Source organism: Sinocyclocheilus anshuiensis, unplaced genomic scaffold (genome assembly GCF_001515605.1).
Source record: "Sinocyclocheilus anshuiensis isolate Anshui unplaced genomic scaffold, SAMN03320099.WGS_v1.1 scaffold454, whole genome shotgun sequence".
In the NCBI taxonomy this organism is placed as follows: Eukaryota; Metazoa; Chordata; class Actinopteri; order Cypriniformes; family Cyprinidae; genus Sinocyclocheilus; species Sinocyclocheilus anshuiensis.
The window spans coordinates 1,271,077-1,286,886 of record NW_015548217.1 but is presented as its reverse complement, the minus strand read 5'-3'; the positions used below and the strand labels follow the sequence as shown (position 1 = coordinate 1,286,886).

The 15,810-nt window shown below is 35.1% G+C and overlaps 1 protein-coding gene across 1 annotated transcript in view; it reads right to left on the bottom strand.

Moving 5' to 3' along the window:
* Positions 1–15,810, bottom strand: part of spag9b (sperm associated antigen 9b) — a 59,237-nt gene that overhangs the window by 13,861 nt on the left and 29,566 nt on the right. The window contains exons 7-19 of the mRNA XM_016440770.1: positions 15,011–15,161; positions 8,314–8,397; positions 6,970–7,017; positions 6,624–6,813; positions 6,107–6,206; positions 5,801–5,922; positions 4,547–4,558; positions 4,181–4,195; positions 3,976–4,033; positions 3,214–3,366; positions 3,056–3,107; positions 1,508–1,638; positions 1,371–1,427 (exon numbers count right to left, since the gene is read on the bottom strand). Coding sequence (XP_016296256.1) covers positions 1,371–1,427; positions 1,508–1,638; positions 3,056–3,107; positions 3,214–3,366; positions 3,976–4,033; positions 4,181–4,195; positions 4,547–4,558; positions 5,801–5,922; positions 6,107–6,206; positions 6,624–6,813; positions 6,970–7,017; positions 8,314–8,397; positions 15,011–15,161 — 1,173 coding nt within the window. The remainder of the gene's footprint in view (positions 1–1,370; positions 1,428–1,507; positions 1,639–3,055; positions 3,108–3,213; positions 3,367–3,975; positions 4,034–4,180; positions 4,196–4,546; positions 4,559–5,800; positions 5,923–6,106; positions 6,207–6,623; positions 6,814–6,969; positions 7,018–8,313; positions 8,398–15,010; positions 15,162–15,810) is intronic.

Below are 15,810 nucleotides of genomic sequence, written 5' to 3'. Positions count from 1 at the left end.
TTATTGTTCAACTAATCAATTCATAACGGTCTCTGTGGCAATTCTCATGTATCAAAAGGTTTTACTAAATTTATACAATACTGCTTAAACACTTGGGGTCAATAAATTTCTCTTTTTTTTTTCTTTTTTTTAAAGGAAACAGTAACGGTTATAGACTTTTACATTGCTACACAAAAACTTTTGAACTTCATATTTAAAGAATACTGAAAAAAATAAATGTATAACTGTTTCCACAAAAATATTAAGCAGTACAAATGTTTTCAACACTGATGTTTCTTGAGCAACAAATCAGCATATTGGAATGATTTCTGAAGATCATGTGACACTGAAGACTGGAGTAATGATGCTGAAAATTCAGCTTTGATCACAGAAATAAATTACATTTTAACAAATGCTCACATAACAAAAAAAAAGTTATTTTAAATTGTAATAATATTTCAAATTTTTACTGTATTTTTGATCAAATAAATGCAGCCTTGGTGAGCAGAAGAGACTTTCAAAAACATTAAAAAGAAAAAAAATCTTACAAACCCCAAACTTTTAAATAGTAAGTGTATAGTTGTTTCAGAAAATATGAATAAATAACTAAAAAATTGAAATAAATAAATAAAAACTACGATGTAATATTTTGGTCTGTTTTTGTGTAATTAAATAATCTTAATCCTAAAGGCTTTTAGAAGGAGCTGTTAGCCAAATGTGACCTGACACTCGTGAATAAAGCTCTTCTATTATTGCACTTCATCAAACCAAACCATGCACATCCTTCCACAAACATTCAAAGATCTAAACAAACATCTGATATCTGTTTAGGAGAGCTCTGTCCCCTGACCCAACACACCTTCTGCAAACACACAGGACAACATGAACGGGGTTACAGAAAACACAGGAGCACACAAGAGGAGAATGAATGGGTTTAAAATAGATGCAAAACCTTAAATGCCCCCAAATGCAAAACCCCAGCTAGACCAGCATGACCTGGGAATGGCATTTCAAACCAACAAAAACAAGCCCCCCGCAGGCTGCTTACTGACACAGATGTGCCAAATCCTTTAAAAACAAGTGTAATGAACGCTTGAGCATTAGTAAAGTTTAATGTAATGTAACGGTCTGGCTGTAAATTCCTGTTATGCTTTTGTTATACCGCTGTTAAAGCTTTAAAGAAACCCCATTCCCATGTCCAAGAACAGATTTTTGGATCCAAGGATCAAACCAAGTGCAAGATTTACTAGGATTTCTAAGATTTACCTACATCCTAGAAGGAAAACAAATAAAAGAGGGACATAAAATGAGAGGGGGAAACAAAGTTTGAACGCCAAACCGCACAAACTAATATAACACAACTTTGAGGAGAACGAAAAAGGGCTGCTTACAACTGCCAGATACTGGACTTTTTCTTCTCAGTCAAGGCTGGATTCTCTCTTGACGCTCTGCATTGAACGAAACACACAGTTGAGTCGATGCAGGGCAGAGCTGTGACGGTTTGAACACTGAGATTACAGTGACTGACCGTATCATCTCCGTCCACCTGACGGCCTCCTGCAGCTCCATCAGTCTCTCTTTATACTGGTTTCTCTCCATCAGGACCCGGGCCATCTCCACCCGCGTGAAGCGCTTCCGCTGGGCCGTCGGCACGTCGCTCTGAGAGAAACACGGCTTCTTATTGTTCAACACCGTAAAACTGATCCTTTGAAATAGTATTGTCTAAAATACTGTTTATACATCAATACATCTCTGCATATAACATATATTTGGAAACACAACGTGCACTTATGATGCATTTCACATTTGCATAATTTCCCCAATTTTATGCAGCATTTCACTTATTTCTAATGCGAAGTAAAATAATTGATATACTTGTGAAATATTTATTTTATAGCGCAGCTGCATTACAATAGTAAGATATTTCTGTCTTAGAAACATTATTTTTTTTTATCTCAATCTCAGACAGCAGAGTTTCAGTTGGTAAGAAAATACTAAAGCTTTAGGGTTTAACTCTTGAAAGTCATGCATATTGTAATTTTACTACAGTAAAAATTTATATAAATATTATAAAAAGTATTTTTTTATTTTACAATGCAGTTGTATTAAAATAGCAATATCTTTCTGTCTTAGAATTATTATTATTAAATCTCAGCAATTTTAATCGATAAGAAAATATTAAAGTTTGAGGGTTTAATTCTCGCAAGTGAAGAAATTAAGTCATAAGTACTGTAATTTTACTACAGTAAAGTAAAAATTATATACTTTTTATAAAATGTGCATTTTTCTATTTTGCCATGCAGTTGTATCATAATACTAATATTTTTAACAATTATTATTGTTATTATTATCATCATCATCATCATCTTAGAGTCCCAATCTCAGTAGATTTGAAAATACCAAAGCTTGAGGGTTTAACTTTTTCAGGTGAAGAAATTAAGTCATAAGTACTGTAAATTTACTAGTTTTAAGTAAAATAATTATATACGTATGAAATATACATTTTTTTTATTTTACAGTGCAGTTGTATTACAATAGTAATATATTGCAGTCTTAGAAATATTATTATTATTAAATATCATACAGCAGTTTCAGTTGATAAGAAAAACTTTGAGGGTTTAACTCTTTCAAGTGACATTAAGTCATAAGTACCGAACTTTACGTAAACAAAAAATTTATATATTATTTATGAAATACTCATTTTTTATTTTACAGTGCAGTTGTATTGCAATAGTAATATATTTCTGTTTTAGAATTATTATTATTATTATTATTGTTGTTGTTGCTGCTGTTATTATATCCCAATCTCAGATCTTATACTGTTGAAATGTTTTGCCCTTAATTTTGTGGCAATTTGTCACTGTGGCATCTAAAATGGTACTTAATACAGATATATTCAAAAATATTGTATTGAAGTTAGAAATGTTAGTATCGCGACAACACTAATTCAAAAATAATTTGCATCAAGAATCGTTTTGGCATTACATCTTGACTTCCTGAACTGAAATCTAATGGAACGGTGAGGAATCTAATGCTCTGCAATCCTAATACACACGGCATCCAAACTCTTGCTTACATCATCGTCCTCTTTCGTCTTCACTTTGGCTTCCTCCAGCTCAGCTCGGACTCTGTTTGGACACAAACAAACAAGCTTCACTCAAAAATAATTTAAAAAAAGTATCTGTCTGGATTGCTGATATATATATATATATGTCTCTGTGTCTAATGACAAACTTTTTGAGCTCCTCCTCCAGCTCTCTGTTCTTCTCCTCCAGTTTGTCTTTGGACTGTCTCAGGACCTCCAGCTCCCCCTGAAGAACATCTTTTTCACACACCAGCTCATCCACACGAGCGATCAGATCGTTCTTCACCACATTCAGAGCGTTCCTGCAGCAAACACAGCAATGCAGCTTCAAGAAACAGAAATCTGTGTGTTTTTAATAATTTATGTAGACACAACTAAATCTACAATAGAGGTTATTAGTTTGCTTTCTGATTTGAATGCGTTGTAAAAGAAAAACTCCTTACATAGATATTAAATATGTATTTCTATAGCTTGATCCTCCTTGATTGTATAAGACAGACAACACACATGCATTCATTTTCAATGAATCATTCAAAGACTCACAATCCAGTCCCCAACTGTTATCAGTGAAAATGTCTTTAATTGACTGAAACGCCATTATTACTTTGTCACATCAGACATGAACTGAACCAAGAATAGAGTACTTTATATTCTTCATACTGATTTCATACTAGCATTCTGTTGTAATAAATGGCATTTGAATCTAATAAGACTTGCAAAACAAGATCACTGCAGTCATTTCTACTTTTCAGTCCAGTTGATATGATTTTCTTTCAAGCATTGCTGTAACTCCTTTAAAACAGCAGATGGCAGTAGAACCATTGCATATGGAGTAAATATGGACTAAATGCAAACAGTTTGGCGTTTTCCAGCTGACACAAGCCACATACTAATGCCATATTATGACTTACTTTGTCTCCAGTAGCTGTGTGTTCTCATGGATCAGGTGTTCGACTTCACGACCCATACCTACATGACAGCAATACAAAGCAGATTTCATGTGACAAAAAATACTCGAGCACAGATCTCTGAAAACCCCACGAATGCTGATTTGACCATTTATAAGACAGAAAACACTTTTCTGGAGAATAGAAATGATCACGAAATCATGCTTACCAAAGAAATTAAGGTCTGAAATTGGCATGCAAACCAAAAAACAAGGAAAGGGTCAGTCAATGACCAAAATAAATAAGAGTGACACTAAATTACTAAGGATCTACAAATAAAAACAGTTTTAACACTGTATCTTAACCAGATGCAATACAAAAAAGCAACAATGAATTTGTCTTAACCAGCTATGACAAGCATTTTTTGGTGGCTTGGTTTCTAATGTTGTCGTCTTTTTTTTTTTTTGGTCAACATTTTTGCTTTAGTGTGGACAGACAAGTTACTTGCTGCTAGAAACCTGTCGTGTCGCACCTGGTGAGGATACAATGTACGAAAATGAGAGGACAAAATAAAGAGGAGTGTAAACATACACACCAGAGAACTCGTCTGAGGGAAAGAAAAGCCTCAAACATGGAGGAAAAACAACATGATTAGATGGGCTGTGAACGTCAGTGAGGAATGATGGGCTTAGATAAGATGAAGAATAAAAGTAACTAATGACTGATGTCTCCACTATTATAGGAGAATGACATGAAGGAAAAAGACACAACAAACATGCAATTTGGACTTCCATAGAACTCAAAAGTAGACACTTTGAGTCAGTGTTATTTTAGTATCATTGAAATACTATTACAGTTTTTGTAAAAATTTTATTTTTATATTTTCTATTTAATTTGAATGGAAATTTTAGTTTTTGTGTCATTTTTATTCGTTTTTTTTAATATACCTGTATAGTTTTTATTAATATTTTGAATTAAGCTTTTTAATGTTTTCTGTTTTCATTTAAATTGTACATTTTTATCCAATTTTTAGTGTTTTTGTCATTTTTTTATTAGATTTTTTTATATGCCTATTTAGTTTTTATTAATATTTTGCTTTAGCAATGTTTTAGCAATTTGTATTGTTTTTGTCAATTTATTTGTTTTTCTTTTTTAAATATGCCTATATAGTTTGTTTTAATACATCCAGTTACACTAAATGAAAATGATCAAATTAGTTAAATTTTTATATTTTAAGTTTTATCATTTCAAGTATTGATTTTTTTTAAATATATTTTTAGTTAACTATAATAACCTTCTTTGAATCATGTGCTTTCAAATGTCAGACAACAAAAGCACCAATACAGTAGTTTTGAAGTCATATGATAACAAATCTAAATCGCTGTTCACTGATAGTTTTCCCCTCCACGATCTTGAGAAGTGGATCAGTTTGATTCTTAAACCAATCATTCAGACCAGCTCTGTGAAATGGAAGAACTATTTTAATCAATAAGATCCGGTTCAAGAGAACAATTCATTCATAAATCAGATGTCAGTCTTGTGAAGATGCAAGGAAACTATTAAAAAAAAAAACTTAACTCAGTCCGTTCCAAAGCTACTGTATGGCTTCAGAGGACTTGGAATGTAGTCATTGACTTATATGATACTTTTATCGAGCATGAAAGCCTCAGATATCATTCACTTTCATTACATTGATGAGTGGCCAGGATATTCTTCAAAAATCCATCATTTAATAAAGAAAGGAATTCACACAGGTTTTATGAGTAAATGTTCATTTGTTGGTTGAACTGTTCCTTCAGTTTAAGGCACAAAGCATGCTGATCTGAGCTCTGGTTGACTGAGAACTTACCCAGCAGATCAGCGCCTTCATCCACGTCTCCTATGAGATCGGTTCCTGCTGACGAGAGCTCCTCAAAGAGAGAGTCAGTGTTACGGTCAAAGGCCATGTTCTCGATGCCTTTAGTGGGAGTGCTAGAAACAAACCAAGATGAAGAACAGACATAAGACGGAGAAAGCCGCTTCGCCTAACAATGTCCAGATGGTTGCTGAAAGTGCGTATGGAATGAAGATCCTCTGAGAGCAGAAAACATAAGCTGCTGGGTCGGTGTGATAAGGAAAGCACTGTGAATGAATGATTGAATCAGTGTGGACGTACCTGGAGCCTTTGCATCCACTCAGATCCATGTCCAGCTCTGGTGTGGACTCAATGATCGCCTGGACCTCTGATCGCTCTGCATTCTCACTTTGATCAGCTCCTGAGAACAAAAACGTATCAGTTAGGTGTGTTTCAAATGGTCTAACGTGTTAAAATTCATCTGTATAATACATTAACTTTCACACTAGAGGCTTTGGTGCAGACAGTGTGATCGTAGTTTGAACACATGTACATCAAATAAATGCAGTTTGTTTCAAAAGGGGAGCTGGCATCAATTTAAGTGAGCCACACACAGCACCATTTATGGAGAATAAACACAAAAACTGTGATAGATCATATACATTAAATAAATCATGCATCTCAAGATCGTTTTGCTTTTTATTACCTTAAATTTAATTAAACTAAATTTCAAGGCTTAAAATGGAAACCCTGAGCAAAGCAGCGAAAGCAGAGCATTAACGGGAGGGAGACAGATTGCATTTGGATTGTCTACTGTGACTGTGACATTAGGAGTCACCTGAAGATGCCACAGCATCCTGTACGCTGATGTTCTTACTGCCGTCTGGTTTAGCGCTGCTTGAGTCCAGGTTCCTGTTCAAACCCTCGGCCTCCTCCGTCCGCGGCGTGTCCATCGCTACAGCTGACGTCGCTGCAGACATGGGCGTGCCGGATTTGGACTCTCCCCTACCGGCATCAGAAAGTTCATCCTGAAAACAAACCCATCAAGCATTACCAGCAGCATAAGCAATAAGCACTGAGTCATATCAAGTATATATGAATAAACAGCCATCGAACGCACTTATGTGCTAAATGAGACTGGGTACGGTTCACATTAATCATAAAGACTAACACAATATCATCACCTCATGCTCTGCACACCATGCTCTCGTCCTGCGATGAGGACAGACATGCTGCATGCAGATTCATTTAGAAAGATTGTTAACTGGCTTTAAGTAATTAAATTAACACTGGTCATACTATATAGCAGAGATAAGCAATCTTCACTTACATACCAGAAGTTTGGACTAAGAATTTTTTTTCAAAATCAATTAACAGTTTTATTCTCATCAAGGATGCATTAAATTGTTCAGGAGTGTCAGTAAAGACATGTATAATGTTAAAAACTAAAAATTCTATTTTAAATTAATGCTGTTCTTTTAAACTTTCTGTTCATCTGTGAATCCTGAAAAATAAAATGTGTGATCGTTTCCACAAAAACATTCAACAGCACAACTGTTTTCAGCATTGATAATAATCAGAAATGTTTCTTGAGCAGCAAATCAGCATATTAGAATGATTTCTTAAGATCATGTGACACTGAAGACTGGAGTAATGATAATGAAAATTCAGCTTTGATCACAGGAATCAATTACATTTCACAATATATTGACAGAAAACAGCTAAATTGTAATAATATTTTAAGTTGTAATTATATTTCACTGTTTTTACTGTATTTTTGATCAAATAAATGCAGCTTTGCTGAGCAGAAGAGACTTCTTTCAAAAACATTAAAGGACTGATGATCAGAGAGAAAACGGCAGCAAACAAAATATATGATTTTTGAGTCTACATTTTGAACATTCAATTGAGCTTTTACCAATACAAATCATGACAGAAAGTACAAAATTTGAGTGGGGGAAAAAACACTGACACACAAAACACACATGATTTAGTGGCATTAAAAACAATATATAAACTTAAATAAATATTCCAGGTTATTATTCACTGGCCTTTTTCCCCCAATACAATGAATAGAGACTGAAGCTTTAAATAAAGTTATGTCAAGCTTCATAAATGATACAAAAGCACCGTAAAGATGGTTTACACTGTTGCTATTTTGAGAAGTTACAAGTTGAAAATAACCGGGAATATTATTTGGACCACATTGAAAATTGCAAGTGAAACTGCAAGCAATAACATCAACCACACAGATGCTGACTACAACCAAAACTACAGTTTAACTCAAACATCACCAGGGATATTGACTACATTTGTAAGCTATTTATTTGGTACTCACTCCCATGAGTTGGCCTATATGTTGTTTAAATGTTAGTATGTGGTTGCAGGCAGCAGTTTGTGGACTATGAATGCACTTTTCACTATCGATACAAAACAGTAAGGGGTGTGGAGACGAGTCAAACAGAGCACACTACACACTACGTTGCAGCTGCCATGGAGGTTATGGCAGGACTAGCAGACGGGACTACCTTACTGGAGTCGCTCCACTGGGTTTCCAAATTCTCCTGTGAACTCTTACCATCCCCTCTCCTGAGGGATTCATTCGCCTCCAGCTGCCCAGAGAGAAACGTACAGTAAGCAACACATAGGTAGGGCAACACTGCCCCTTGTTTCTGTTTATCATGCACTCAGCCAGGTGGCTGATGGGAACTGCATGAGCATTATATAAAAAGAAAATCAGGTCAGTCCTTCCCCAAAAAGCATTAGGAGCCTGCTTGTCAAATCCAGATTAAGCTGTAACTACAGTAAAATGAACTGTAGGCCAGGATTACACATAATCCCATGGTCAATCAAAAAGCATGACAGACAGTTTATAGGAAACTTTGTGTATTTTATGGTGGACTTTTTAATGGAGCCAGATTGAACTAAAGCTTTAAAATCAACATGAAATAACAAAGGGAACCCATTTTAATTTCCATAATGTGATGCATTTCCGAGTCAAACCAGATACTCAGCGAAGATACACTTTTCAAAGTCAAATGTCCAGTGTGTGGCGATAAAAATGAATTTTGTTTTATCCAAGAGATGAATGTGAATCTGGCTTTTTTTTTATGTTGGTTGTTGTACATATCACGACAGTTCAGAAATGAAAAGCACTAAAAGGTTAATGTGGTATCACATTTTGAACCCTAACCCGACCCCAAAAGCTAACCCGATCATGTGATTACAAAAGCAAATGTGAGATAAAAACACATTCGCTGAATCAACCAAGTGATTTTATCTCGTGTTTTAATGTACTCGTACCCGAGCGCTTCACTTCACAAGTGCAATGTTGTACCGGGTGCGTTACCGAGCAAGTTTACTGGGTCAGAAAAGACAAACATATGAAGTGGATTATGAGATAAAAATATCAAAATGTATTAGTTTACAAATCATGCACTACAATAAAACTGTTTTGAGCTCATAGGATAGTATTGCGCAAGGAACTATGCGAAAATAAGTCTTTATTAATCAATAATCTGTCACTTTAATCATAATTTGTGTGAAAAGGAATAAAAGCTTGTGGTGTTTTACTGCCACTCGTGTTCATTTCAGCTAGAAACTGTGGTGAATTGTATGTATATGTACGTTTTTGAAGTTTTTCCAATGAGCCTGAACGCTCACATGCTCCGAATGTCTTTCCTTATTGACAAAGAATATCAGAAGATACATGAGTGAAAATGTGAATGTTGACGTTTCTTGTTTTGTTTGTTTGTCTACACAGAAGAAAAACAGTACAGTGGCAAATTTGGCAAAAATGAGGCCAGTTTTCGAACTCTGAGGCCGCTGCCCTCCAGCTCTTCAGATAATGAGATGTTTTATTAATGTGACTTTTCAAACAGCACTACACCTTGTGACTGGGCTCTATAAAAAGAACCAAAGCTCTCATTAAAATCAATCGGTTATGGAAGTACAACTAATCCACAGGGAGCGGCAGGAACAGATAATAGGTTTTACACTCCTGTTTGGAAAGCACAAACTTCAAAGCGCTCTTTCTTCTCCCTGACATATGCGCACAAGCCAACAAAAGCACAAGTGCGCACACACAAAACCCTGGCTGCAAGATGCTCCCATACTCTCTCGGGTTTCCATGGCAGCATGTGCCCACTTTTTCTCAATGTGGCAGTTCAGAGCTGTTTAACCTGAGGAGAGGCTGACAGCAAGTCATGGCCTAGTTTCTCATCTTTCTCAGAAGCAGCAGCGCTGAGACTCTGGGGGATGATATGGAGAGAAATGCAGAGTCACGGAGCGCACAAAGGCCAGTCTGTATCAGTCCACAGTGGGAGTCTGATGGAGCCTTTGTGCTTCTGAAACTAAAGATGACTCACCAGTGGCCTTGATGGGGTCTTATAATGAGAAATCAAATATTCTTTGATCTTTTGAAATAACAGAGCTTGATGTACACCTACTGTGACTTTCAGAAGTCAAAAGACTATGCATTAAAAAGGGCTTGAGCTTTCACAACTTTTTGACATCAGGCTGATGATTGCATCAGTGAGTCACGATGAAGTAATACGGATGAAGCAGAAAAGATAATTTTTCATTTTAACAAAACAAACAATGCTGTTTGCACACTACATGAAGATTATCATATAAAATACTGTATATTTTAATATAAAAATATTTTTGCCAGAACTTTTATTCTGAATCTTTATTCAGTGTGCGTAAACAGCATTGATTGTTTGGTAATAAGTCTTATTAACTGAAATAATAAGTTTGACTGAATGCAACAACACTTTGTTAATTATCAGTCAATTAGTCAATCTTTAACAACTCCTCTGATTATTTCAGCTAATTGTAACACCAAACACTCCACATAAAAGATCACAGAGCTCCACACACATGACATGCAGGGGGAAAAACAAGATACAGTGGCCATGAATTAACAATTAACTCCCACAACTTATTAATTTAGCTAAACAACCATATAGTGGCCATGATTTAACTAACATAAAATGAGGTAACAAATTAGTAAATGTGGTCACAAATTATTAAGAATTCTTAATTTGTGGCCACTAGATATATATATATATATATATATATACACATGTATATGTATATATGTATGTATACGGTATGTATATGTATAAATGTATGTATATGTATATATGTATACTGTATGTATATGTATAAATGTATGTATATGTATATATGTATGCATATGTATATTTTTTCCCTTCATGTCATGCAGAGGGCTCTGCACTTTTCCATGACTAAGTAGAAAAAAACCCGACCTATTTATATTACAAATAAAATTTATTATAAAAAATTTTTTATATGAGGGAATGAATTAAAAATATTAATGTGTGGCTATAATGTCTATTTTATCTTCTGGATGTCATGCACACACACACACACAAAATAAATTATGTTCTCGTATCTTTCAAGATGAAAATAGAAAAGTAGGTCAAATTGTAACAGAAAAAGCACAGTCAAGAATATTTTTGCACACAAACAAGAATTAAGTGGAAAATATAGAAGCAATACTTGGTATATGAAAAATAGTGAGACACAGAACTGTAAAGAAGTGCATATAAAGTGGAAAAGAATTAAATCTTCATTATGGGGGAGAATAAAATGAGGTGGTACAGAAGTAAACAAGGATTTCTGAGGGCGGAAATGCTCATCACACACCATCAGACTCCAGCAGTGTAAGCACTCTTCTGCTTCTGAGAGCTGAAATATGACCGTCATCCTTCAAAAACTACTGCATCAGGCTCAACATTGAGACGGGCTTCAAGGTCAGTCTATTCTAAGACGTGAGAGATTGACATTGCCATCGTTGCTGACAAAATCAATGTGAATCAGGGAAGAGGAAAGGATTCAGATCAGTCTAGTGGTCAGTCAAGATGGGTTTTTCCCAATGGCAGATTCTGTAACTTCTACATTTGTTACTCAAAATCTTCTTGGTGAGAACTACCCAGTTAGGAAGCACATGAGTTGAGTGGTTTGTTTGTCTTGAGTTTTGAGAGGGTTGTGAACATTAACATGGCAGGAAGAGGTTGATGACAAACGATTACTTCATTAACATGAATATGTATGAAGGGGCCTAATGCATGCATCTCTATGGGAGATGGAAGGTTCCAGAGCAGGAAAAAGAGGATGTTTTGTAATGCTGAGAACTGACCCAGGATCAGCCCTGGCCTGTTTGTCTGGCTCTTGGCCCTGTTAGGGCTCTGTTTAAGCATGCAGGGCACAGCAGGTCCTCAGAATGAGCTTCCTTCCCGCTGGCAGTGCCGCTCAGGCTCCTTAAACATATGTTCTGCACAGATCTATTCAGAGTGAAACTCTCTCAATACAAACTAACGGTGTCGTCATCGCTTTTATTCCCCCCAAACCCATGTTCACTTTCTGGGAAGCAGATAACAGCCTGCTCTGGGTGCTGTTGTCAACAGAATAGCACTGATGATGACACAACATGATGATTCGCTAGTGGGGCTGGGAATTGGCACACATTTTAAAATTCAATGCGATTCACAAGCTCTTGATTTGATTTGATTTGACATTCATTCATTTGGATATATATAGGGCTGTGTGATAAAACGATAACCATAATTATCGTTAGGACTGCAATTAATCGAAATACAGTTTCGATTTCGGCCTTTATTTATTATTATTATTCATGTAAACCTTTATCGGTCATGTAATAAATGAACAAACGGTTGAGAAAGAAAACACATATGTAACGGTAAATTGGATCCGTGCGGCTCTTAAAGTGACAGCGGCTATATTCCTGCTTTGTGTGCTTAATATTAATCAAACAACAAAAGACAAAGACAAAATCACACACTGCTCTTGAGTGAAGGACTTTTGCAGCTTTAATAAGAAACAAAAAGTTCAATTCTTACAGTGAAGACTATATATGCAGTTTTATTTTACATTTGATTATTCATTTCTGTTAAATTAATACTTGAGACTTAAAAAAAACCTTAAAGCACAGTTTGTTTCATTTGTATCTTTTTATTTTATTGCATTTGTCCTTTGCTTTTTTTTATTTTATTACCGACCGTTTAATTATTTTCAATAATTTTGAGGACTTTTTTGCTTGTTACTAATATCAGTTTACCTAATACTCTGCTGTGGTATTGAGAATTGTCAAATTTCGCTGGTCTCTAAAATGTAGATGTCATAGCATCCTTATTTACAGAAAATATATATTTAATATATATCACTATCTTTAAATAAATCACTCACATAAAGTTTTGGTCATATGGCCCACTCATAATCGTGTTAAATAATCGTGATTACAATATTGACCAAAATAATCGTGATTATGATTTTTGCCATAATCGAGCAGCCCTAATTATCGTGCTATGATTTTCCTCGATAAAACAATGACGAGTTTGATAAATGTTGGATATAATGTTTATGTGCCAAAAGCAGAACGAAACAGCGCTACTCATTTGAAACGCATCACACAGAGCATTTATCCACTCGGCTCAAAGTTCAAGCGGCAGCGCAGCACGAGCTCATTACAGAGCAGATGCGTTTATTCACTGATAAGACTCGGTCACACGAGCACTAAACAGCGCTGTGAGATCCAATGTGAAGTGCTTTAATTCAGCGAAGAATAGGCCTGTCGCAATAATCAATATATCGACTTATCGCACAATATATGTACATGACCGCAATAATTTTTGGTGACGCAATATATCACCCATTATATTTACTTAAAAATTAATGTCACCATGTTTTTTGCATTCCACTTGCGCCTGTGTTTTTTGCAGCTTCTCGTGCATAATGTGGTGTAGTCGGTGCTAGTTCAAATTTAAAAAATGCTTCAACAAAAAAAAGTTTAATCTGCAGAAATGGCCTTGTTTAGGGATCTGTGCCTTTGTGCATATGGACAAGTAGGGATTGTGTTTTTCAGCAATAGTGTGCATCCTTAATTTACAGAGAAAAGAAGGTCAGGGAAAAATCTGTAGATAGAAAAATCTCCATACAAGTTCGTTGTGCATTTTTCTTTTTTTCTACTTGTTACTTTGCACTTTGTTAGAAAATGTTTATTTACTATTTATTCAAGTTTTTTAAGGTATCTAATATTTTGATACTTAATTTCCATGATCTAAATATTCTTAAAAGTTTGTTGTCATTTGGAAGTGTGTTGGCCTTCTTGCATTATTATGCTTTTATATTATGATTATATATTCAGTGGCATAAAATGGTCTTTAAAATGACAATAATATCACTTATCGCAATTATTTCTGGGGCAATATATCGCACAACAAAAAGTTGTTATCGTGACAGGCCTAGCGAAGAACACAAATGACTCACTGATTTAAGCTAATTTAAAGTCAGATGAAACAGCGCTGACAAAAAGGAGAAACACTGTGTGCAACAATACAGTCAGAAGGCTTTTCAATCTACAAATCGTCATCATTTACCATGGATTTACTGTAGTAACACTAACTGCACCATGCTATTGTGTTAGAAATGTGGGCTATTCATATGGAATTTTATTATATTATTAATGTAGACAAATATATTAAAGGAGTAATGGAATATAACTACATTATTTTTTTATGATTAAGTTGTAGCATTTGTGCATTTATACTAAATGTAGATTTAGATACAAATACCTAGAAAGTATATAGTTACATTTTTAACCATGGTATTGAGGTGCGTTGGTATGTGTGGTTTTAACTGTGGTGATCATGATCTAAATGTATGCTCCCTATGGAAGACCAATGGTTAATTAAAAGAAAACTCAGTCATAATAATTACATTTCACCATATAAAAATGAGGATGTTACAATTTTTACAGATGTGACTGTTTTTTATAATAAACATAAATTTACATCTGCAAACTGTGCTGAAGACAGTCATCAAAGTCAGGCAACACAAACCTTTTACATGATTTGACACAATATATATCATAATTTCATATCAAAAGTAACAAAGCACAAAGTTTATGGTGATTTTTGGATGGCATGTGTACTGTAAATAATATTTTGTTACGGTTCATTCATGCATCAACACAAAACAGCATAGACTAAAATATTGATCTTGGGATTTAACAATCAATATTGGTTAATCGAGAAATCAACTGTCAACCCAGTCCTACTCTATTTTAAGGAATAGCTTAAGGCTTTTTATATCTTTAAAAATGAGGCCTTTTTTTACCATACGCTCCCAAACTAGGGATGTAATGTAAGTAAATTATCTGCAAACCGGTGTGTTTCTCACCTTAAGGCTGGTGTTGGAGCGCGGGTGGCTGATACTGTTGTATCTCCATGTGTCCGTTCCTGGAGTCTCCACAGCCTCCCTGTGCAGATCGGGAGTCATCACATCACTTCCCGGCAATGAAAAAATACCCAGAGAGACAGGACGCTCCTTCCTGAATACACACAAAACATACGATTGGACACTTAAGCAAGAAACCTTATGGATTACATAATGTCTTGTATTCCGATATCAACAGAGCATTTTTCGCAGCAGCTCATATTCAAATATTTGGTAGACATGACACTATACTGCTACCAAAACAAGAATTACATTGGCTTAAACTAGATTTTTATTCCATTTTCTTCTTCTGACCATCAATTTGCACTGGCTACCAGTAGCTGTTCGCATAAAATTCAAGGCATTAATGTTTGCCTACAAAACCACCACTGGCTCTGCACCTATATACCTACACTCTAAAAAATGCTGGGTTGTTTCAACCCAACATTGGGTCAAATATGGACTAACCCAACCGTTGGGTTAAATTTTTACATTCAATTTTTAACCCAAAAGTTGGGTTAGTCCAAATTTTACCCAAAGTTTGGTTGAAAAAACCTGGTACCGTAACGTTTTCATTTTTTTAGTACCGACTTGGTACCGAAATACCGGGTCTTTTGATAACACTAATATATATATATATATATATATGTGTGTGTATAATGTATAATATATATATATATATCATATCATATATATCAGGGCTCTACAGTGCGACCATTTCAGTCGCATTTGCGACTGAAAACTACTGCGTGCGACTATAAAAC